Source organism: Strongylocentrotus purpuratus, unplaced genomic scaffold (genome assembly GCF_000002235.5).
Source record: "Strongylocentrotus purpuratus isolate Spur 01 unplaced genomic scaffold, Spur_5.0 spur5_scaffold_7, whole genome shotgun sequence".
Classification (NCBI taxonomy): domain Eukaryota; kingdom Metazoa; phylum Echinodermata; class Echinoidea; order Camarodonta; family Strongylocentrotidae; genus Strongylocentrotus; species Strongylocentrotus purpuratus.
The window spans coordinates 17519154-17544592 of NW_022145613.1; the positions used below are offsets into that span (position 1 = coordinate 17519154).

Consider the following 25439-nt stretch of genomic DNA (forward strand, 5'->3'; position numbering starts at 1 on the left):
ATTGTGTTTTGTGAATTCATCAATCAGATCTCGACTAATCCACTAATTGCCATGGTGACTGAGTGACTAATCTTAAATTCTGAAATATTTGACTGCAATGTGCAATTCTGCTGACAACTTCCCAAGCAAATTCTTAACTATCATGGAAAAGAAACATCACTCCTCAAAATTTCCCATCAGAAATCTTTATCTATTGCACAACTATTTCCTCCACGGGAACCACTAATGGAAGAGTTACAACTTTGCTTTAATGATAGAAAATGCTTTTTTGACAGATGTCATCTTGTTTTTACCCGGCGATCAGACTATGAGAATTCATGGTATAGCTTTTTAAGAATTGTATACCTATACCAGAATCGTACTGCTATATCATAAGTAATTACCCTTTTGCCTGTCAGAACTTTGTATAAAGGAATGTTGTACAACGAAACAAAGGTTTGAGCGTCATTTTAAACAAACATTTGATAAAGAATCAGGGTCCTATTCTGGTCTGAACACTACATCATATATAAATCGTAAAAGTGGGCAGGGCTTATATTGTGAGCACGCACTGATAACTGGCCAGCTTTTATGTCAGTTGACTTCTTCCAAATTAAAAATACTACGCTTCTTTATACAATGGTGTTTTCTAATCTGAATGCTCCTTTCACTGTATGAAGATTCTTTATACAAAGTTCCTTTAAAGCAGTTGTGTATAAATTTCTTATAGTCTGAATGGCTCTCAGTCTCTTTTGCTTGGTTGATTTCATCATATGTCCAGGAAACGTTGATCATGTGATGCAATTTTCTGCAAGGTCATATTCTGACTTATCATGATTGCAAATCCATCATAATTCAAGAGATGAAAACTGAGTGACTCAAAGATTTGGCACATAAGATTGATTATCCCATGTTTTTAAAAAGATTTTCCATGTCTGGTCTAATATAACAAAACCAAGAGATGTAATGAGATAATAAATATATATTTGTTTACCATCTTTATGCTATATCATTGCTTATGAATCATTATTGAGTGATTTTAAATAAGGGCATCAACAAGAGAAGTGTTGGTATACTTTTAAAATCAATAGAAGTTCTTCTTTCATGCTTTTAACCTGCCCTTGAAAGTGATGATACATATATGAATTACGGTATAAGAACAAGTTTCTTTCATCTTAGAAACAGGTAAATGGATTTATTCTAGTTTGTTCCTATAAAACATGCCAAATCAAAAACTGAAATTAAATGCATAATTGTAGTATTGACAAGTTTGTGGAAAACAAATGCTTATAAGCTACATGTGAGTTACACAGAAGGGGGTTAATGAACTATTACTATTGCACAGGCTTTATGAAATAGCAGCTCAAGTAATAGGTGCCAGAAAACATGTTACCGGTATATTGTCAAACGAAAAACAATGTTGAATACAAGAATGTACAAATAGTTTAAACTAATTTTCTGGCACACTTAGAAAATATTGGCATGCATTGTAACAAATGCTTGGATAATGTTGAATGATCAATGCATAGTCGCTTTCATCTTTTTGTCATGTCATGAAGAAGCATTCAAGGAGAGGATAAGGTTACATGACACATGGGTGTGGTGACAATTGCTGTGATGAATTCCCTACACAAGCCAAATTCATTACCTCTACCCCTTAAACTCAGACTAAACTTAAAGTCTACCGATTACCAAAAAGCGTTTAGCTGAAGTATGTTTGGGGTTCTATATGGCTATATTTATTATAATCAAAATGTGAGCTTCAAATATTGATGTTGCAAGTTTAGATACACTCTCAATTCACTGATATCAGTGATTTGAGAGGGGACTAGTCGATGCACTGTACGCACGCACATAGAATATTGCTTACACAGAACCCAAGTCTGACTTGAGTCCCATAGTAAGTTTTCCTTTTATTTCTTGATATTCTTTTACCACTAGCCCATATATTGCCAGGTAAGGTTTTTTGGAGGTTCATTTCATATATGCTAATTGTCTGTAGACAATAGGGTAGATTCACAATTAACAGCGCCCCACCAGCAATCCGTGACATTGAGGCCAAGTTTTCAACATGTGGATTGACATCCTTCAACCAGTGCAGCGCAGCAAAATGCTGGCCACCGATCGAAATGACCAAAATGGTCCGGACTGTGTAAATTCATTCAATGAGATTGATTGTTCTGATATCAACGCACATTTTTATATTGAATTTGGATGTCAAAACCCATCCATCCATTGAATCTGACTCATATTGGGCATGATTTTGGACAAAAAATCAGTGGTCATTTTTGGCCCCAAAAGTGACCAAATGACCATATTGTTGTTTAAGGGGGTTAATTTGACCAATTTTTCTAGCATCAGGGCACATTTTTACATAAAATAGGCCCATCAAATCTCCTTTGCTGATAATAACGGTTGGAAGAGTACCCCTGACCAAAAGTGACTGTAATGGTCGGTTTTAGCCAAAAAGTGGCCGAGATGACCAAAGCGTGAGTATATTCATTTTTTTTTGGAATCAGCGCAAAATGTTATCCTGAAAAAACTTTTCACACATTCCCCACCAAAAATTCTGATTTTATCACTATGCAGAAGCTGATATTTTGTTGACAGTTTTCCATATTGCATCACTTGGAATCGACTAAACACTAGCTGATGTCACTAGATGGCGCGGAGTATTGTGAATCCATCATATTACCTCTTTTTATGTGATTGCTACACTTATATCCTAACCATGATCCTATCCTAAAACTTGCATCCGTAACTCTAATCTTACATCTATGAAAAAATAAATCCAAGACAAAATGTAGCCAAAGCACGTGTTAGAACAACATATGAAGCGGCAGGATAAGATTGCGTTGAGTGATTAACGGGTGCCCAATTCAAGTTTTATGTCCGCTAATTGGGAAGCGATAGACCCACGTAAAAAAACAATGGACGACTTGACATTCAAGATAGACGGTGACCTTTTGAGCGATCAATGTACAGTATTCCTAAACACGAAGCCAGCGACTGCTTTCGTGTATCTGCACACAGGTTGATTTATCAGCCAAGACTCCTGGTTAAATCAGAGCTTTCACCAATTCAATTAAAAGCCCTCTTACAGTGGGTAGTGATATATCTGCACTTGACAGGTATATTGAGGCCAAGTCTGCATTCACATAGCACATTTAATCTCATTTTTTTTTGAGGGGGAGGGGGGATTCAAAGCTCAAGGGGCATGTTCATATTATTCACGTCTTGCAGAACTATAGTGCCCACGGGCCTACTTTCTTTTTCATTTTGATAATCATCCCTGAATTCAATAAGAATGTAATCCCCTTTTACATTAAAGAACATATTCCTTAAATCATATACTATCCAAAAAGGTATATATTTTCAGGGGGACTTGCACCCTTTCTTAACATCAGTAATTGATGCAACTGGGCCCCCACCCCCTCTCATAATATGTCATGATAAAATTATGTCACTGAAAAAAATATACTGGGGCATAATTTTGGTTTCTAACAGAAACTTAAATGGTTGAACCATCTTGTCTGGATAATCATACATGAGGTAATCCCCAGTCTTCAAGTATTTCATGTTTTAACTTGTCAACTCCTTTTTTTGGGTCCACATATGATCCTTGACAACTCGCCTGTAATTACTTTGCTACATTTATAACTGTTGGACTTTGCTCAACACCATATAATTACATTTAGTGTCCACTGTACAAACTGACCTGATGTACTCTACTTCAAAGAGCCTGTGCAGCAAATATTATTGGGGGTAGGGTGGAGAATTACAGAGGAAACAAAAAACATTGACCCCCCCCCCCCCAAAAAAAAAAAAAAAAAAAAAAAAAAAAAAATCAAAAAATAAATAAATAACAAAACATTTATTTTATAAAAAATCTAGAATAAACAATTTGATGAGGAAATTTGAAGAAGAGAACTTAATAATGTAATAAGAAAATTATAAATTAAGGGATGATCAAGAAGGAAAAGAAGAAAATTTATCTTAAGGATCAACATTGGAAATTAGGATATCATGAGGAAGGCGAACAAAAGAAAATGCACGAATTACTGAAGCGAGAAAAGTGAAGTGATCAAAATTTTATCTGAAGGTTGAGTTCCAAAAGAGCTTAACATAGAGTTGCCGGCCTAATGTCTTTTCAAGATAAACATACAAGACAACCAAACAGCAGGAGAAAACTTGATCAGATTTATCATGCTGCATAAGGCGAAATAAAACAAACATAAGGGGCACGTAGAGAAAATGGAGAAGGAAACGAGCGAGCGGGTCTGATGAATTTCTCCTTGATGTATTACATTTAAGATGGAGAGTGTATTACATAATTCAAACAAATCCTCCTTCAAAGATACCATAAATAACTCTAACTCTAGCTACAATTGCGAGGTTAATCATTGAATACACTCCTTATTAAAAGAGGGACCAACTCTCAAATATTGACTTAGAGTGTGTGACTGAGAGCGAGGAAACAAAATCTGAAATTTGACCGCTAAAATGTCAAGTGTTGGTGCAGATGATCTGATCAGTGGGCCAGGTTTTTTGTGTCAAGGTGATTAATTGAAGGGTTAATATTTGAGTTAGCATGGACGTTGGTGTAGCTTGAAATAATATTAAAAGGAAGGGACCCAGAGGCCTTATTTAGGGTATGAACTAAAGATCGTTGTCTCTACCATATATATTGAAACCATCTATTCATCTAATTTAGTAACAGACTTAGCCTAAGTGGTAATCATACTTCTTCATTTTTATCTCACTTGGCTAGGTTTGCATTAGCTAGCTACAATACTGTATTTCAGGGTAGAATTGGAGCAAGTAAATTCAAGGGACAATATGATTTCAGTAATCTGGAGTGAGAAAAAAAATCCAACTAACTGTTCATATAAAAATGGATCAAGCCTCTAAGTGAATCCATGATTTGAAAGAAAGTATTCAGCACGCCAGTCAGAGAAGCCAGAAAACTAGACCAACAAAGACAACGTACAAAAAAGTATTTCTCCATTCTACACAATACCTTATACAGGAAATCATATTAAATAAAGGCTAACATTGTGATGTGTATATTATGTTAATAAAGTTCTGTTTATAAGAGGCAAACGTTAATTTCCACTATGACAATAATTAAATTGTTATCAGATCATCAAACGTTTGCTATTGTCATAGCAACAAATGTGATGGATATAAAGATAAGGAGAAATTGAGTGGAAAGGATGACAGAGAGAAAAAAAAACAGAGAGAGATTCACAACATGAGAGAGAGAGAGAGAGAGAGAGAGAGAGAGAGAGACATCAATATTACATGCAGTTTCTGTGGTCTAAAAGTGAATGCTGCCCCCTTTAGTTGCCAGCAAGATAATCACAGACATACAGCTAAGAGAATGCAGAATGGTAATCATGATTTCATGGACGTAGAAGGCAGTATTCTCCATCAGCTGTTCAAGGTTTAATTAATCAGTCGAAAGTAAAAATTGTAATCGGTCAGGCATTAGTAAAAAAAAAAGATAACCTATTTCACCTAAAAATATACATAATTGATTTGGAATGAAAGCATTAAAGACAAGACAAGATCAATGTTTTCGACCAATACTTTCATGCTACAAACAATAAATTCTTGTCGCTTAGAATCAATAAAAAATTATCACTTTGCTTTTCCCTAATTGCTCTAATGCATACATCTTTAAATGTATTGACTACATTTATATGTCACTATATATGCAATTAAAATATAATTTAAAGCAATTACATGAAAAAGGAAACAATGGAACAACAAATATTTCATAATGTTTAGCTTTGAAAGAATCGACTCAGCATTGTGGAAAAGCATTTTTCAATTGCATTTTACAAAGAAAAAGTAGGAATGGAACATTGACTTACTTGCCAAGTGAAGACCTCTGTCTCTTGTTGTCATAGATGGTCCTGTATCCTGCACCACCGTTAGGTAGCGAGTCATCAGCAGGACCCTTAGCAGCTTTACGGTGTCTATCGCTGAACGTCGGGTACTGCACCGGTGGTTTAGGCTGGTTGAGCAGGCGCTCGTTGGGTGTTGGCGATGGCTGCTCGACGGGCGACACCGGTGCTTGTTCTGGTTGTGATGGTACGTCCTGTTGAACCTGTTGCTGAGACAGCTGCTGGATTAGTGGTTCTTGTTGCTGCTGTTGCTGCTGCTGGGGCTGAAGTTGTGGCTGTTGCTGTTGCGGTTGCTGAGGGGTGTGCGATACAGGCATGCTCTCGGTGTGGGTGATCTCTCGCACCTCAATCCTCTGCTGAGTAATGGTAGATGACGTCTGGCCGGGGCTGGTCATCACTGCCCGCTGCGGAGTGCCCTGGACTGTTCCATAGGACAGCGGGGGTGAGACCTGCTGCACGGTGGAGTAAGACGTGGGTGCCGAAGCACGAGGGACTGTCTCGTAAGACACAGAGGAAGGTGGGCTCTGGACAACACCATGCGAGACTTGAGGGGCAGAGCTGTTCATAACACCAAAACTAGGTGATGGAGGTCTGGCCATGACTGAACCATATGAGGGAGGGGGTGCCACACTCTCTTGGAGTTGTGTTGGTGGAGCCTGGTACTGTTGACTGTTGACTGGTGCCTGGACAGGTGCACCTGGGGATGAGGGGTAAAAAAATTAATAGACAGCAGAAAACAATATAAATCCTCCTCCTCAGGGTACTAAGATACATCATATAGACCATGCTGCACCCCATTGAGTATCAAAACAGTCCTATGACTCCATTGATAAATGCTACATGGTCAATTTCCTACAATTTATAACTTCACCTCTGGACCAAACACTATCATCATCATCAATAGTGATCTGTCAGTTTATGACAGCTCCAGTGGCCCAATCAGAATTCTACATCAAGTGTCTCTCCAAGTACCTTTGATTTGAGCCATTCGTTTCAGCATTTCATATGCTGCTGATCCACATTCTGCGATTAACTCATCTAGAAAGCCTGTAGGAGGTCTTCCACTCTTCTTCTTTCCATTCCATTTCTTCTGTCTCTCTCTGATCGTTTGAAGCAGCACCCGCTTTTCTTGAGCTCGATGCAACATCTCTTCAAACACTATACCCAACCATTAACCCTAACCTTAAAACCAACCCTAAACCCAACCAAAAATCTAATTGCAACCTGAACCATAACCATAGAACTTTAATCCAGAGCAAATGCTGCTGTAGAAAATGTTGGGTAACTTTTTAAATATAGGGATTCTATCTAAGGTAATTTTTACCTTGCTGTGTGGTGTCTTGGACCGGGTATTGAACCTGCCTGTCAACCATGACCTGAGCCTCGATAGGGACCACCTGGATCGGACCAAGCTCTACAGGGTGGAGCCGCACCACTGTGATAGGGGGCTCCGGAGCCATGGGGCGGGGTGGCTGCTCCTGGTATTGTATCACCCTGGGCTGGGTTGGGGTACTGGCCATCTGGGGTAGGGGTGCCTGCTGGGAGGGTGGGGGAGCAGCATTGACTTCCCGCACATAGCGAGGGGTGAATCTTGCTTCAACAACCCTGGAAGATAATGGGAATAAAATGTTGATGAAAAAATAAGGACATGATTGAACATCAAGGTCTACAGATATTTTAATTTTTTTCTTCAATAAGGCACCTCAAATTAAATCTCATTAAATTGAAAGGATGCAGCTGCAATAATTTACTGTCATGTTGAAAAAATATATTGCATAATAAATCTTAGAATTGACAACGAAGGCATAGAAGTTAAACAGATAGATAAATATCAGTTTCATTCCCAATATTGCTCTGGTATCAATGAGTAAAACAGAGTCAACTGAATGTCACAAACTAAATAAGCTTTATAATATCCTTGCGACAGTTGGCAATTTTTGACAATGCTGAAGATTTCTCTCTGGATCAAAAGCTCATCCCACTTCAGATATGATCATCAGTGAAAACATGAAATATATCTTTTAATCACTTATAAAATCTACAGATCATGAAGAATTTGAAATCAAGTCAACAGTCACATAGCATGTTATTTTCCAAAAATTATGACATGACAATATTAGGCAAATCATGCGAAAGCAACATTTCACATATAAATAATCACACACACAAAAAGAAATCTTTTAGACGGAAATGACTTGTAGATGTACACAACTGCAGTTCCGTGGAAACAAAGTTAACAAACAAACAAAATAAATTGTGTTAAAACATATCCTAATAGTTACAGAGTTTTCTCTTTCCATCACATTCTATATAGGCTACACATTTTATGTACAATTTCCTCTTCTTGTGAATGATTTTGTTAGCTCAACAATGCAACCTAAGAGGATTATATGGAAAGTTAATCAAATTTTTGAGCCTTAAACCATGTGTGAAAACTCTGTGTGATGCCAGACCAGTTGAATTATAGATTAATTGTGGTCTCTGGAAGGAAAATGATGGCATAAATACTTGAAATACCTAGTAAAAGTCTGCTTTGTAATAGTATTATAAATTGGAAATCTAGAATGTTTAATTCTGTATGTATCTTCTGTAATGATCAAGGATGAGTAGATTGTAAACTACAATAACAAAATCACAACATATTGGCAAAAATGCTTAGTAACATAAAAAGCTCAAAATCACAATAGAACATCCATTTAAACATAAAGGTAAGTACTGAGTCTTCAATAAAAAAAATATATAAATTAAAAAAAAATCAAATTAGCAATCAGTTCTTGAATTAAAATATTAACAGTATACATGTATTGACGGAAAAATTAAAGGATTCAGAATTTAAAAAAAGGAGTAAGTAAAATAAAGATTAAAACAATGTCTTGTTTGTGATAGAAACTGTGATATTGCAGTTGATGAGTGGAATAAAAAATGATTGACAATTCTTACAATTGTAAGAAAAGAGCCGAATTCTAAAGATTCTGGATGTGAATCAATACAAAAATAAACTTTTCTTCTTGGATTCTTAAATACCATTTGTCAATTTCAAACATAAGTATTATTCATACACACTGCATATAAACATGCAAAACGAATACTGATATTTTTTCTGGGAGAGGGGTACACTATTTCAGTCTCATATTTCTTAGCCTATTTCAATAAATTGATTTGATTTGATTTGATTTGATTTTCCTTTATTTAGTTAGTAAAAACTGAAAACAGTAGAGAGAGGGTATTAAAGCAGAGACTTCACTGCAAAGCACACAAGGGGGGGGGGGGTAGATTAAAAGAGGGTGAAACATGGTCAATGCCATTTATGGTACAAAAAACACAGCTTCTAAATCAAAAGAGTTCGGTCGAGGCTGTGGGGGTAATGAGGGGAGGGGAGGCTTGTTCTGAACAAGGAAGGGGGGGGGGGTAGGGTAGGGGTCACATTCAAAATATGACTTTCTATGAGATGACCTACGGAGAGACTGTAGGCGGTTCCATCACATCTTCAACAAGACTTACAGGAGGTTCAAGACTGAGGATATAAATCAAGACATTTAAGCAAATGCAGTTTCTTGATATGTTATAATCTGGCTACAATCTCCCTCTTTTTATAAGGACAGGGCGTTGCTGCACTACGTTGATGCATGTAAGTGTAGTTTTCTTTCAAAGTGGCAATATGTCATCATGTTAGCTGACTTTTCCTGCCCTAATATCAACTTTCCCATTTTAATTTGGGAGCAAGTGAAGTAACTTAACACATAAAAAGTGTTTTCACAGTAAAAGAAGTAATTGCATGATGAAAATATACATAATTAGATAATAAAATTACAAATAAACCACCTCACCCCCTAATTAAGGGGTGAGTGTTTGCCTGAATATAGGAATTTATTTTTTTAAGGGGCCACTGCAGCCCCAGCCCCCATCCCCCTTTCGAACATGGGATCTTGCTGTTCTAATGTAAGTGATCTTAACACTGAGCCACAGTGACTAATCTCACTCAAAGCAACAGTAAACATGTGCAAAACAATTCTTTTGTGAAGCGTGAATCAATTCAACAGTGAAATATTGTATGATAATAAACAATTTAACAATGATACAATACATATATGAGTGAATACATTTAAACAATAAAAATTGAAGCGAGTGGCAGCAAATATACATATATATATTTTTTTTTTTTTTTTACTTTTGAAGGCTTGAAAGCACAAATGTAAGCAACAAGAATATAATAAAATGCTGCTTTAGGCATAGCTATAGCTATAATGGTATGAAGCATAATGATTACTTTATGCATGTCACACAAAAATCACACACCATTTATTTTTCTGTTTACACAACTATAAATTGCAGAATATTTGACGCTGCACAGCAAAACTCTAGCCTTAAATATGAAGGCATGTTTAAAACTTTTTTCCAGTTTTCATTTTTATTTAAAATTACTTTAATTCTGACAGAAATATTCATAAAACCAACGGCAAGCTTGAACAGTCACATTTAGGTGTTCCTTAAAAGTTAACTTTGATATGTTGTGAAATATTCTTATACTAAATATAAAGACCCATATAAGGCCCAATATTCCACTGAAATTCATACCCGACAGTGTGCTTAAGCTTGGTCTGAAGTCGATGTTAACAAAAGAAGATAGTTGCAGGTCTAAATTTTTATTTTTGTTCGAAACAACTTACACCCAGCTTCAGGTTTAACTGAAGGAGAAGAGAATGTAAATTTCTGTTTCCAGGAATCAGATATCATATATGGAACGGGGAGATGACACGAGAGTGTTTTAGAAGAAAAGGGTCATAACTCACTTCCTTGGTTTTCTGGCTTCCACCTCTTCTGCAACATCTCTAGTAATAGGAGTGATCTCTATGGGTTGCTGTTGATGGGTGATCTCCCGTCTCCACTGGGTCGTTGTAACCGTCTGAGGTACACCGTTGCTTACCGTCTGGGTTTAGAAAAGAGAAGTTTAAAATATAATTCAGCTGATTTCATGTGCAATGTGTATGCAATAGAGAAGAAGGTATACTTAAATGCATAAGTAATCACAAATGGTAACATTATTTGCTCAAACAATAACAATTAATGTAGCAGAATAAACATATTTTAGAGGGTAACTTAAATGTGGAACTGGGCCCTGTTTCACAAAACTTGTGATCAATAGCAAGTTACAATAACTGTTATAAGCTACTGAAATCATGGCATCTGATTGGCTGGGAGCAAATTTGTCATAGAATTTTAGCATTTGTTATATAATTTAAGCATTTGTTATTGATAACAAGTTTTATGAAACAATGCCCAGATCTTGTTCAAGATCATTGTGAAGATGATCTAGTGGCTGATCAGATGGAGCAAGAAAGCGGAAGACGGTTGCTGATCTGTGGATCAGAAAACATACCAGTTGGCTGGGTGGTTTGTTTTACCCGACTGCTAAGAAAGCATGTGTGTGCTTGAAGTAAGCAAACCAGGGAATGGGCAGCTTTAAGTCCTCTCCGAGGGACTTGGTAATGAGGATTAAAATGCCTTACCATAGGGCACTATAGCGCATCAACATGTTTTCGAACCCGGGACCTCCCGGTTACGAGACAACTGTTCTACCACTGAGCCATCACACCTTCTGTAACTATTGGCAAACTTCAAAACTACGAGATGGAATGAAAATGCTATTACAGTCAAGCCTGCTTTAGTGACCACCTGTCTACAAAGACCACAATTTTTGTTTCCCTTGAAAACGATTTCTCATTTATTCATGTACTAAAGGAACCTGTCTACAAAGACCACTTTTTGTGTTTCCCTTGGGCGGTCACTATAGACAGGTTTGACTGTACTTAGGTAAACTCACATGCATAGGACCGGTTGAAGACATGGTGTTGGTAACGACAGGAGGCGTCCAGGGCGTTATCTCGACTGGTGAGTTGGGACGATGAGGAGGAGAATGCAAGATGGGTTGACGGCCCATCCATGGCTCACTCTCCAGGTACTCCAGTTGCCTGAGTGGCTCCTAACATAACAACACAAAACAGCTAGTCAAGTGGAATTTCATTAGCTTTTAGGATAATCATTGGCAGAGTCTTGAATTGTATATAAGCAGGGGAGCTAAAGTCAGCAAAACAGGAGAATCAAGGTAGTTTTGCATTTTGGTACATATTCAAAACATTTGGTCTCTACCCTAAAGCTATTGCTACGATATGTAGATGATTACATCGTTGATGTCTTGATATTTATACATCATTACTAACTTTAACATAATCATCATAGTTGTCAGCATCGTCCTTGTTAAATTCATAAATTATGACTGACCGTCCTTGTTATAAATGATTACCTTAATGTGTATCATTGAATAATGTTCCCCAGTTAGATTGTTATGACAAATCATATTATAAATAGCAAGAGACAATGTTGTGGGGGTAAATATTACCCTACATTTTCTCGCTTACTTGTGCGTTACATTAGCTACACATGTAGAAATGTGCTAAGCATTATATTATTGATATCTCATTGCATGCAGCCATGGCTGCTTTATCAAGATCTTTACCACATCATTTTGTAATAGGCTTTATACCGGTACTCAAAAATGAAAAAGAACAATTTGGATAGAATCATAAATGGCGAAGGAACATGACATAATTTAGGAAATCATCATACAAGAATCAACCTATTTCCTCTATATACTTACATCTCCCAGAGGAGTTTGCCTAGTGGCTGGCGGTGTGTAGTACCTATGCTCTGGACTAGGAGCCGCTGGGGTAGGGGTCCACTCCTGGGGCTGTCTGTTAGGCTCCATCCTGTGCTCCACGGTGATCACCCTCTTCTGCGAGTACATGGGCTGGGGGGTCTCCCTGGCGGGCTCCTGAACGGGGGCAGGAGCTGTTGGTGGTGGAGGGGGAGGGGAGTACACCTCGGCGGTGGGCGTGCGTCGGGGTGCAGACTCAGGCACGGGCGGGATCTCAAAGCTGTCCTGGCGATGCATGGTTCGCTGCAGAGGGAGCGGCTGATCAGGTCCTGTAGGGTGGAGGTAAAGGGAAAATTTAAAATGAAATACTGATGATGGTTTGTAAGTACTTACAAATCTCTTCCTTGTAACATCATACTCTAGATATATCCATTTTTACTCATGATGACTTCCTACCCCAAACTAATATTGATATTTTTCCTTTCTTTTGTGTCTTAATATCAACGAACAATAGTGGCAAATGTCAAAATACAGGTAACTGATAGACTGCAGTTGTTTTGTTTTTATACATTGTAAAGGAAAATTCTGATATGAAATGCCAGTGACAATCATAGACCTACACACTTTTAACCAACCATATTCTTGTGCCTGAAAGTTGAAATCTTATCATCTTACCTCACTTGTAGCATGATTTTTTCTCTGTAGTAATTAAAAAACTACACATTTAGAAACCAACAAAAATTGTGAAATATTGTAATGTATCTTGGCTATATATACTGTAAAATGAACATGCATGATGCATATGCACATTTACCATGATAAGTATATATGATGTTATGTATAGTATATAAATTATTATATCATCTGTTTGGACACAGACGATATGATGTATGCGCTGGGAATACCGTTATAATGACTCGACTAAAAAAAAATTGCTGCGTAAAATAACCATATAAAATGTATTTGATTTCGAGAAAATCTTTTATTTCCTCATTCTAATGTTCTCACCTAAAGCAATGGAATGTACTTCAATGAATTTTGATGAACAGTTTTTTTTTCAGTTAGTGGTTCTTCTAGGCCCCCAAACCTCATTATTCAAGTCTTGTAAATAATTGTTATTCCCTGTAATATTAGTTAAACTTCTGCTACAGATTTATAACTGGATTTTTTTTCTTTTCTTCTATTGATGACCCATTCATTGACCCTTTTAAACCCCAAAATCAATCCACATAGGATAACCACTTTTCCCCTACCCTTTAAGAAACAAAAAGACATAGTAAGACATAGCACGTGCAATGAAAATCATGGTAGTTAAGATATACAGATACAGAATACAGCTCACTTCAAACAGGTTATTTAATAAATAACTTTAAGAATAGAAACCTACATTTTCCAGGTGCAAACATGTAGTAAATTCCAACATAGCTTTCTAGAAACATACTAGCTATCTTGTAAGTTTCATCTTTACTTATTTTATGCTGTTGTAGATTTCACAGCTATTCTTTTCACCCTTAAAAATATTGTAAATGACTGTCAATCATAGTCCATTTCTTCCTGCATAACTTCCTGCAGATCATGTACATTTCTCATCTCTCCTGGCATGAATTTTAATTAAAAATGTGCATTACAAAAAATAATAACAACAACAATATCACAAGTAATATAGGTCATTGTCCAATCTACAGATGACCTGTCATGTTAGTTATTAAAATGAGTAGTCTGGACTAATGGTTTAGTATTATACCTGATTTAGATAGAGCAATTGAAATTACCAAGATGCAACCATCATTTCATGCTCACAAGATATAATAGCAATGTAGCAGACATGCTTTTTTTTTCATTACAATCAAGGCTGTCTCATATCATTAATATAACCCTTTCCCAACCCCCACCACCCTGTTTTATTGTGAAATGAAAGAAAAAACTAAAACAAAAGTAAAATTTGAAGATCCCTTGCCTATGGTCTTTCATTGTTGATCTAACCGAATTTCCCTCACTACAGCACTAAATGGAAAGAGTATATATGATTTTACCAGGGTGATAGCCGGCATGCAGTTGGGGCGGCAAGGCCTTTCCTATCTCACCATGCGGTGGCGCTCCAGTATTGACGATGAAGGTCTTGGTCATGTTGGCGTAAGCCCGGGGACCGACAGGGAACTTGGGTGTCTTGGGACCAGAGATGCTCTCGCTGGATGAACTCAGGTCATACTCCTTTGGAGGTTCTTTAGACTTCAGTCCATCCTTCCGGTTCCAATATTCAGTCTCCTGGGAGATTAAGGAAGATGGGGCATATTAAAAGTTCATTGTCACCTTGCATACAAGGAGTCTGTATTAATTAGGCATTACACAATGTATGGTTCTGATAGGAAGGACAGTGACTTTTCCTTACCTAAAATGTTCAATCTGAAGGGTATCAAAAGACCACAAGGCAAGCACAGAAAAAGAACAAGGAGTCAGAGGACTGACAGAGAGAGAGAGAGAGAGAGAGAGAGAGCGCGAGAGAAAGAGACAAAAAGAGAGAGAGAGAGAGAGAGAGAGAGAAAGAGACAAAGAGAGAGAGAGAGAGAGAGAGAGAAACAGAGAGAGAGGGAGTGAGTGAAAAATGATAGAAAAAGATACAGGGGGAGAAAAATAAGGACTAAGGCAAAGGGAAAGAGAATAGTTCAGGAATATGGCAGCACGGAGAGAAAGAGAGAACGACTAGAAGAAAGGAAGAGAGAAAGAGAGAAAGAAAGAACAACAAAAAGAAAGGAAGAGAGAAAGAGAGAGAAAGAAAGAAAGAAGACAGAAAGTGACAAATAAATAAGAGTAAGAGAGCAATGAAGATAGAGCACACTGACAAACCTTCCTTGGGAGTCCACCGGGGTTTTGAAGCCAGACCTCTGCTCCAGGGTCAATAAAGTTGCGCCTACGAGGGGGGCGGTAGTACTGCTGGATACCAGTATCAGAGTCGTACCCGGACTGGTTGTTGGTGCGACGAGGTGGGCGGGTCTGGGCAGCCGGGGGCGACCTGTCCATAAAATCTATCCCGACAGAAAAACAGAGACAAAATTGAAAACACCCATACACAAAAGAAGACATAAAATTCCCAAATCGTCCCAATTTTCATGAAGTGATGGTAGTGAGGAAAATCGCATAAAATTTGCGTGACGATTTACCGTCACTTCGTGAAAATAGCGACGAAATGAAGTGATAACAAATTATTTCCAAAGACACCCATCTACTATATTTAAGATGATAACTTCTTCAAAGCTCAAAAACTGATTTTTCATGAGAGAGAGAGACAGAGAGTCAGAGAGAAAGAGAAAGAGAAAGAGAAAGAGAAAGAGAGAGGGATAGAGAGTATACATTAAAGCAATTATTAAAAAAGTTCTTAAACTCACTTCAAGTGATCTATGTGATGAAGTTAATGCAATTGAGATTAGAATTTTCCTTTTTTTGGTGGACAGTTGCCAAAATCGATTTTGATTGATCACTATTGATTTACCAATAGAAGCCATTGGAGCCAATAGAAGCCATCAGAGAGAAAGAGAAAGAGGAAGAGAAAGAGAAAGAGAGAGGGATAGAGAGTATACATTAAAGCAATTATTAAAAAAGTGCTATCAACAGAAAAAAAGAGGAAGATAAAAGAGAAAGAGAGTGAAGAGTGAAAGAAAGGTAAAGAAATAGACAACAGGAAAAATAAAACTACTCACTTGGAGATCTGTCCGCCACCAACCCTTTTGGTATGTTGTCTACCTCTGTTGGTTCATCAATGTGCAGATCCACCTCATCAAAGTTCTTTCTGGGCGTGGACGTAGCCTGAGGTCTGTGATTGGTCAATGTTTGAGATGTGTAATGGTACCCGCCGTTGGATTGGTGGGTTTGAAAGTGAGATGGGTTAATCCTGTCATCTGATTGGTTGTTGTTGTTGAGTTGATGATGAGAAAGGATGGCACTGGTGTCTAGTGAGGCATGCGTGTTATGGTTAGCGTCAATCGATGATGGTGATTTGTAAGGGGCGCTGAGTTTCTGGATTTCATTACTCCAGTGAGAGAGCATCTTGACAGCATCGTCAAGACTACTGAAGGCATCCTCTCCGCTGGAGTTGTTATTGTTAGTCTCAAGTTCATTAAGGCCAGAGTTGCTCACGCTACGGGTGAAGACTCGCTCCTGGGGAGGGGTGCTTCCATGCATGGAGGAAAGAGGGGGATGGGTAGTGTTAAAAGTCACACTTTGAGATGGGTTAGAGGACTCCACATGCAGGGTTTGTTTGTTTAACGTCCGCACTTTGCGCTCCGTTTGAGTCGGCTGCTGATCGGTTTGCTGCTCGTAAGGTTGATAATCTGGCAATCGTGATTCTGGAATATGATAATGACGTCCTACTGGACTCCTTTCGCCATCCATCTTCTGTTGCATAGGACTGGTTGGAACGAAGCTCTGTGATGCAGGAGTCGATCCTGGCAATGTTTGACCAGTCTCTTGCATAGAACTGTTGTCATAGCTATACCCGTAATTATTCCAGCGCTCTATCTCCTCTCTCCTGTTAGGAACATTATTGGAAACCATCTCACGTAAGTTATTGGTCTGGTGCTTTTGGGACTCTTGTGGAGTCCTACTACGGGTGTTACCCTTAGGGGGTAAGGTTGCCAAATTTTCAAACTGAGGTCTCACTGGGCGTTGAGGGATTGGCTGGACTACATTCGTCTTACTTTGATTTGTGACATGACCCCTCGGAGTGAGACTGCTGGATATCACCTCATTTCGCAAGTCAAAGTGAACCTTACTGCCAACCTTCTGGCTGCTATCCAACTTGCTTTCCCCAGCCCTGTCACTTGAATGTCCCCTGGAACTCACACCTTTGTTTTGGTTAACATTATTAGTGCCCCTTCTGAGCTCCCTGATCCGGTTCATGACCCAATCATAAGAGGGAAGAGTTGGAGGTACAGAGGAGGCCCTTGGTGGTTGTTCCACCTCAGGTGAAAGGACCCTTTGGAAGCTACCTGTGGGCAATCCGGACCCACGCTCTTCTCTTTGGTCATGGAAACTGACTTTTGGTCGCTCATTTTGGATAGGGATGGGGATGGGTCTTGAAAGACTTGGTATACTTGATGGAGAGAGAAGGAAGTCTGCTTTTCGGAATGCTGACTTCAGCAAGTGTTGTGAAGGGGTAAGTTCTGGTTGGTTTGACACTTCCCTTGAGCTTGTATCAGATGCATGGGAGAAGGACTCAATTTCCCTATCCCTAGACCCTACCTGGGAGGGGTGCATCGAGGAACCCTTTTGGGGGGTAGACTGGTACTGTTGTGAGTTCCAATCCCTAGACCCTACCTGGGAGGGGTGCATGGAGGAACCCTTTTGGGGGGTAGACTGGTATTGTTGTGAGTTCCAATCCCTAGACCCTACATGGGAGGGGTGCATAGAGGAACCCTTTTGGGGGGTAGACTGGTATTGTTGTGAGTTGTTACTGGAAGACTGTTGTGTGTGGATGTACTGTTGTGATTGGTTACTATGAGGATGATACCCGCTACCAGGATGATTACCACTACCAGGGTTACGTTGAGATTGGTGATGAGGATTATGATTGTTTCTATGGTGATGAGAATAGTAAGCAGTTGGTATGGATGAAGTAGAAGAGGAGGAAGAAGAGGAGTGTATGGAGGTATCATAGAGATGCTCTCCCATGGATGTGGAGACAGTGAGAGGTACAAAGGCAGATGTTGGAGAGCGCAAGTTTCCTGAGGATATGGTTGAAGACTGTCCATCGCTTTGCTTCTGAAGGCTTAAGGAAGTTTTTGAACTATCGCCTGGCCTTGGAAGAAAGCTATCAACCTCTTCATAAGGATTGACCCGGATGTTAACTCTAGGTTGATGCTGCGATGACGATGATTGTTCTATCGCTTTGCTACCAGAATCACCCTTCCACTGGGTAACAGGAATAGCAGGATAATGAAAGGACCCGTCTTTGTTTTGAACTGCTTCGATTTGGACCGTCTTCTTCCTACGCTCTGTGGTGTTTCTAATCGTGGTCTCTGAGCCATCTTGTCCTATGTACTTTGTCACATCAGAACTAGTTTCCTGCGGCCTGATCCCCGACAGACTCGATGCCAATGTCTGGTACGATGAGGACTTGTACCCAGAATCAACTGAAGGCGTTAAAGAGTTGACGTCGGAAACCTGTGATGTGACTTTCACCGGTACGCTACTACTGTACAACATATCCGATTTCATTGCGGAACTGGCATGTACAGGAGTTTCTGTAAATGGTACACTACCAACCCTTGAGGCAAGTTCTGTCCTCGACTGATATCGTCTCTCTTCTTGTGCGCAATTGCTATGGCTATGGTGGTAGTGAAGGTTTGGTAGATGTATGGATATATCGTAGGCAGACACATACCAAGAAAACACCAACAAACAGGAGTAAATATGGAGGAAGGCAGAGATTAAAAGGAAGAGGTTAGTGGATCATACCATGTTAAAAACACCATGTGAACAGACAAGAAATCAATCTGTTAATGAATAATCATGCTACTTGAGACTGTCATTGTCAACATACATACTAATGAAGATCCCCTCATAGCAGAAATGGACTGATCATTTGTGATCCTATTGCATAAAGTTTGGAAAGATGTACTCTGTGTGATTATATTCATTATTTGCATGTGTCGTTTGCTTTTTGAAATGTACTGTTCCTTTTCCCTGATTTATTCTTTTTCTCAAACTAGAATCATTTGTATTTTTATTTTTCAATTCAATTCATTTATTTTTCCATTTTAAAACAATGTGAACACAAGGACAGACTAACAGCAATAAAGTCAAAATATAAAAGGATGGAATACCCTTGAAAGCAAATTGATTGTGGACAGGTTTCCAGTTTTTACAAAATGATTTTTGATGTTTCTGAAGTAAGAAGCAGAGTCCCCAGATGTCATCATTTATTCAAAAACATATATCATTGCCTTTTTTTCCAAAACAAATGAGGGGGGAACGCACTAATTTCTTTGGAATGTCCAGGATCTTCAGTATTTACCCTACCCCCAAGAGATAATGAATAAATACTATAGACACTTTGAGCAATATATATTATAATCCATCAGTCCCAAGTAGCAGTATCATTAGAAAATACCTAACCGTCATGCTATGAATGTGTAACCATTATATCATATTTTCATGCAATGAGTTATTACAAACACACCCAATATGTAAATGTAAATACCCCATGATCTTAGTTGAACAGGTCAAAGGATAGAATGTAAAATGATCACCATCAGAGGACACAGGATTGGTATACATATCCTCTACATGGTGGAAAGAACATATATAACAGCTAAATATCTATAATACCAGTAGTTCAATACTTCTAACATAAATATATGATCTTTTTTTATGAGTAACAGATTTCAATGGGTCCAATTGAATGATTTGTCATTTTTTATAAACCAAGGAATGTAAGTCATAGTGCCATATTTTGGGTAGCTGTTATCTCATTTCATTCACATCAAATATTGTCATTGGTGCAAAAATGCAGTGCAAACGCAATCAACAATCAACCCATTACATATGAAGAATGCATCGATCATGATGTTAATATTAATAAAACCATGAACATATTAAACCATGATGACTCTGAGAGAAAAAAAAACCTGTGGCACACATAACAGACATCAGTAATTAATTCTTTTTCCTTCACCAGTAAAACCAGTTAAAACCAAACATTGTGATCAGTATTGTGTTCTTCCATTTACGGAAAATGCAACACATGAAAATGTACCCCATCATGTAAATAGGATAAAACTCCAATAGCAATTACATCTATAACATTGTCATCAAGAGTACACATTTGCAAATGTTGATTTTCATGGTATATCATTAACAAATTGCAAAATTAATGTTTTTTCTTAAAGGGTCACAGATTACTTAGTTTTAAAATCTAGTCAATCAAACTATAGTTCTTTTGATCATCAAGCTTTTAACTCCATGTCAAGATGGGTTTTGCCTTCACTTACCCATCGTTCCTCAGCTGTGCATTGGTAAGTATTGGAGGAACCGGATCATAAGGCGTTGATGGTGTAGCAGGGACCTTCGGTGACTGATCAACGGCAGGTCTCTGGAACACAGGGTCACGAAACCTGTCGTGGGTCAGATCGGAAAGCTGCCTGTTGAGCTGTCTCTCATGAGGTTCCCATTCATGGCTGGTCGTGGTGGTGATCGATCGCTGGACGTAGGACTGGGCCGGCTTGGCGCTGTTCATCTGCCCCAGCTCGCTGATGGATCGTTCCAAGTCAGTTGAGATAGAAAGAGGGGGTGGTGAAATGCCCCTTCGTACAGACACGCCGCCATCCTTGGGTCCAGTCATCAGCAAGTGATCGTGTACAGGATAGATCGCATTCTGCACTGGTGTGGTTTCTGTGGCAACCACCGGAGCCTGGTTTAGTGGGGTGATGTTGTAACCTTGGCGATCTTGAAGCTTCTGCTGTTGCTGGGCAAGCCAAGATGGAGGCTCATCCTTCCTGGTGAACATTGGTGGGGACACTGCAGGTGGCGCCGACTGAAGATCGCCCTCAAAGCGGACGCGCAACTTTGGTGATGCGTTGACAGGCATGGTCCTGATAGGTGATGCAGGTGATGCATTGATGGGCATGGCCCTGATGGGTTCTGCGGGCGCTTCCCTTACGATGGGTCTCCCGTTTTCCCTCTCCCGCTTCTCACGAAGCCTGTCCTGCTGCCTCTTGAGCCAGCCAAGCCCACCATCCTCCTCCTCCCCAGTGGGGCTGACAGGGCTTACCTGGGAGGGGGATGGGGTGGAAGGCTGGTACTGCTGTTGTTGGGGTGCATTGGGGTCTTTCCTCAGGAGTTGGAACCTATCCTCTCTGGCTCTCAATGGGCGTGGCTCATAATTTTGGTGCACAGGCGATGTGGGGCCATTTTCTAATCTATTAAAATTGGGAGTCCTTTCTGTCACCCTACTGGCTGAGTTGGGTATGATAGGGGTCTCCACAGGCCCATTCATCTGTGCTATGTAAGGTTGGGCAGGACTTGGGTTACGAACCATCTGATTATAGGTCACAGGTGTTGGTCCATTCTGAACATTTATATGTCCTGGATTCATGTTCACCTGACCTGGGTTTAGATTCACTTGTCCGTTCTGGGCCACTTGTCCGTTCTGGACCACCTGTCCGTTCTGGGTCACATGACCATTCGGGGTCGCATGACCATTCTGCATTGTCCCATGCTTTGATCCTTTGGGCGTGATGTCATAGGTCGGATTGTGCTGCTCAACGGATCTTGGCATATTGGTGCCTCCATTCATCATTGGTGGTGCTGAGTGCTCCTGGTTAGTCACTACGACCGGTGTGATCCTCTCCTGGTGTGGACCACTCTGGTTGGTGTTAGGGTTCTGCTGAAGCTTCTGCTGCATGGCATCTGTGATCTCTGCATAGGGGTTCTCAGCCTCACTGGACTCCTTCCTAGATACTGGTTTCTTGGATGGTGAAGAATTCTCCTGACCGGCAGACTCTTCCTTGATATCCTCCTGAAGTGTGGGCGGTGGCTTGGGCTTGGACTGGGAGACGGGAGCGTGGCGGAGATCCTCACTAACGCTTACAATACGTCTTGTGTGAACTGGCTCATGGTGGAGAACCTGAAGATGACAATTCAGAATGAGGAAACTGTATCAATGTAATAAAAATAATAATAGGCATTTGTATTGCGCCATCTATCGAGAACTTCAATTCCGAGGCGCACAACGAAAATTAGATAAGAAATAAGGGTCCAAATATGCAAATTGGCATCAAAGAACACAAAATTTCTTTTTGTCTAAAATAATAGCTATTCATATAGCGCTTATATCCATTATGTTGTGATGGTCATAATGTTCTCATGACATAATGTAATGTTTGCTCCAAAGGCTGCATCCCAAAACTATTTCTATCTTAGCCTCAGCTAGAAATTTGCAAAGTGTACTTCATGATGTCACTAAACTGACCGTGTTAATATCAGGTGATGGTGGTGCCTTCCACTGTGTGTTGTTATTGACCACAATGCCTCCGTCTGTGTCCTCTCCCGTGATGCCTTTGAGCAGTTCATCCAGAGCCATTCTCTCCCGGTAGTCCATGTTCCTCTTGCCTCCATCCCTCGAAGTGTTCACCTGAGGGGCTTTGTCTGGGGAAAGGACATACGGCAAGGGGGCCGTATTGGTGTCTCCATTGGTCAGTCTCGGGATGACCGGTGACTGCTCGGGTGATGGGGACTTCTTGACCTGAGCGTAAAGGCTGCCATCGGGAGCCGAGCTGTGAGGGATGTCCAGGATCATGTTGTTGTTGTTGTTCCCAGATGTTTCATTGAGGTCAGGGCCTCCGTCTAGAGCAGAAAGTAAATAAAACCAACATTTTAATCCCTCCCAAGAAATCCCAGAATGAATTGGCCTATATCATCAACGGTACTGTTAGGTATGACCTCTCTTAAAAAGAGAAATTATAGCCTTTGTTGCAAATGCTACAATGAAAGGTATCCCTAACAGCTGTTACTCTCAGACACTTAGGTGCATTTTCTACTAAAATTTAAAACCCAATGCAAGGTTTAGGCCTTTATTCAAAATTAGGTTAACAAAGGAAGTTAAATTGCAGTCTAAGTTTTCCTTTTATGAAATGTGAATTTAGACCCAGCTTCGGGTTCAACTGAATTAGGAGCATATGAACCCTTAAATGCTCAAATAAAAATGGACTTGCAACCTCACAAATTAATACCGTATCCTGATGCATATTGCACAACTACAAAAAGAGGAGCAGACCAAATGAAAGGGGTGTGGCTTATACCTTCTGGTCCTTCGATGATGTCATTGAAGTGTTCATAAGAATCCCATCTGATGAGGGGATCATCGATGTGTTCAGACGGGAAGCTGGCTCCCGAGACGTAGTCACTCCCGTGAAGGGCATCGGGAGTGGAAGAGAAGATCAGCTCCACCTTGGTGAATTCTGGGAATCTAGCATCTGTGGGATAAAAAAAACAATGACGATTAAATGCTGACTTTCTACCAGGGCTGAGATTTTTGAGCTAATATTTCATATAGCATTTCAATCCAAAGTAAATCAGAGTTCTCTCGTTTTTCAAAAGCTGACTGCATAAAATTAGTGAATTGTGGGAATTCGATGTCCATATAAGTTAACTGGAGTTGAAAATCAGTTATTTGACAGTGATGACAGTGATATCTAAAATGGATAAGATGATAACCACAGGGAAATATTTATATTGTCAATGAATGGGATGTTTAAGATCCTATCATCTTTATCATCATCATCATCATGTAGAGGTGTTGTGGTCTAGTGGATAAGTCACCCGACTGCAGATAACAAGCTACGGGGTTCAAGTCCTGTCGCGTTAATGTACATTTGCCACTCTCCACCCAGGTGTAAATGGGTACCTGATATGTTGAGCGCTGGTTACTTTGGCAGCTCGGCTATAACCAGGGTAGTATGTGTAAAGCGCCATGAGCGTCAGTAGCCTGGCGAATACCGGCGCTATATAAATATCCATATTATTATTAATATTATCATCATCACCATTATCGTAGACCATAGAAATCATCCCATACGTGTAATGATGTTGTACAATATATATATATTTTTCTTATCTTACCTGTACAAGCATCATCTAGTTCCTGCTTTTGGAAGACCAATCTATACTCCATGACTGCCGTTGTATGGAACTGACATCTGAACACTGTGTCTCGGGTCGTTGATCTGAACTTCTTATGGTAACACTTCAACTGTAAATTGTATGAGTAGAAGAGTCAAATAAACATGCCTTAATTAACTTAACAAGCTGTGCTTCAACCAAGGTCTCCTCGTCTTTCTTTATTCTAAATTGTACTGTTATGATTATACTCTATTATATTTTGTTACATGTGATTTCTGGAAGACAAATAAACTTGATACTTGATGGTGGTAATGAGTCAAATCTGGTGATCCTTAACCATTTTGTGATATTTGTTCCTGGCTTAATTTGTCAAAGATGTAATACTAGGGTTAAGGTTGCGATTGGGTTTTAGGTTTGGTGTAGTGTTAGGGTTACATGGTGTTTAGTCCAATTAGCTTGAAGTCAGGACTTTGGTACGGGAGGTGAATTGGAGGAGTTATCGTTGTAGCCTGTGTCTGTCTTAGCACCTCAAACTTACCAGAATGTCTCCTCGTAGAGGAATAGCACTGCGTGGTGTGATCACAAAGCGACTTGTTCCCTCTGGCACGGTGCTGGAATTAAAACGAGGGACAGACAAATTCCATTCATAAATTCCCTCTTCCAAATATATTAATTTCTTCAAATTCATTAGGAATTTAGTTTAATATAACTGGATTCACATTTCACTAAACAAAACATGGACAAAGAAAGGTGTATCACTTAGCTTACCGTAATATATGAAAGACGGGATATGGAAATGGTACAAAATTAATGTAATATTGAACAAAATAATGTGTGACATCACACACTTATAAATTAATATTATTATAAATATTATAATCCTATATATTTTAGATAGTTCCTTCAGGTCCAAAGTACATCCCCCCAACAAAAATGAGCAGACAATGGGATGTACAAATTTAAGTCCATGTATCATCTGCATCATTATCAGCAATATTCCAACTTTAGCAGTAAAAACTAGACAGGTAAAAAAAATGAACCCCCCCACCCCCACCACCAATTTTTTTTTCTTCACTTGTACCCTTCTGCCAGACATACAACTTATATCTAAGTTTATAAGTTGATTTTATCAGCTGTCATATCCATAAAAGTGTGACCATCTTCATTAAATAAATAGTGGAATACTTACTAGACACCAGATGTGTATACAGGGCTCATGCCTTGGTATATCCTCAGGAAAGGACGGCAACCTGACGGAAAGAACAAGAAAACAGGTTGAATTT

General features: G+C 39.4%; 2 protein-coding genes across 3 annotated transcripts in view; both read right to left on the minus strand.

The window, feature by feature from the left end:
• The window catches only part of LOC115919937 (tensin-1-like), a 66139-nt gene extending 58772 nt beyond the window's left edge, over positions 1–7367 (minus strand). For both annotated transcript variants that reach the window (XM_030974665.1, XM_030974664.1), the window contains exons 1-2: positions 7216–7367; positions 5859–6588 (exon numbers count right to left, since the gene is read on the minus strand). In XM_030974665.1, the coding sequence (XP_030830525.1) occupies positions 5859–6588; positions 7216–7351 (866 nt within the window). In that variant the 5' untranslated portion in view covers positions 7352–7367. The remainder of the gene's footprint in view (positions 1–5858; positions 6589–7215) is intronic.
• LOC115918345 overlaps positions 7355–25439 on the minus strand; it is a gene marked incomplete at its 3' end in the record, with an annotated part of 38599 nt that continues 20514 nt past the window's right edge. Inside the window, exons 9-22 of the mRNA XM_030974446.1 lie at positions 25346–25406; positions 24695–24767; positions 24157–24286; positions 23337–23510; positions 22508–22881; positions 20529–22162; positions 16239–17065; positions 15388–15566; positions 14577–14808; positions 12547–12872; positions 11713–11871; positions 10682–10818; positions 9349–9405; positions 7355–7496 (exon numbers count right to left, since the gene is read on the minus strand). Coding sequence (XP_030830306.1) covers positions 7355–7496; positions 9349–9405; positions 10682–10818; positions 11713–11871; positions 12547–12872; positions 14577–14808; positions 15388–15566; positions 16239–17065; positions 20529–22162; positions 22508–22881; positions 23337–23510; positions 24157–24286; positions 24695–24767; positions 25346–25406 — 4505 coding nt within the window. The remainder of the gene's footprint in view (positions 7497–9348; positions 9406–10681; positions 10819–11712; positions 11872–12546; positions 12873–14576; positions 14809–15387; positions 15567–16238; positions 17066–20528; positions 22163–22507; positions 22882–23336; positions 23511–24156; positions 24287–24694; positions 24768–25345; positions 25407–25439) is intronic.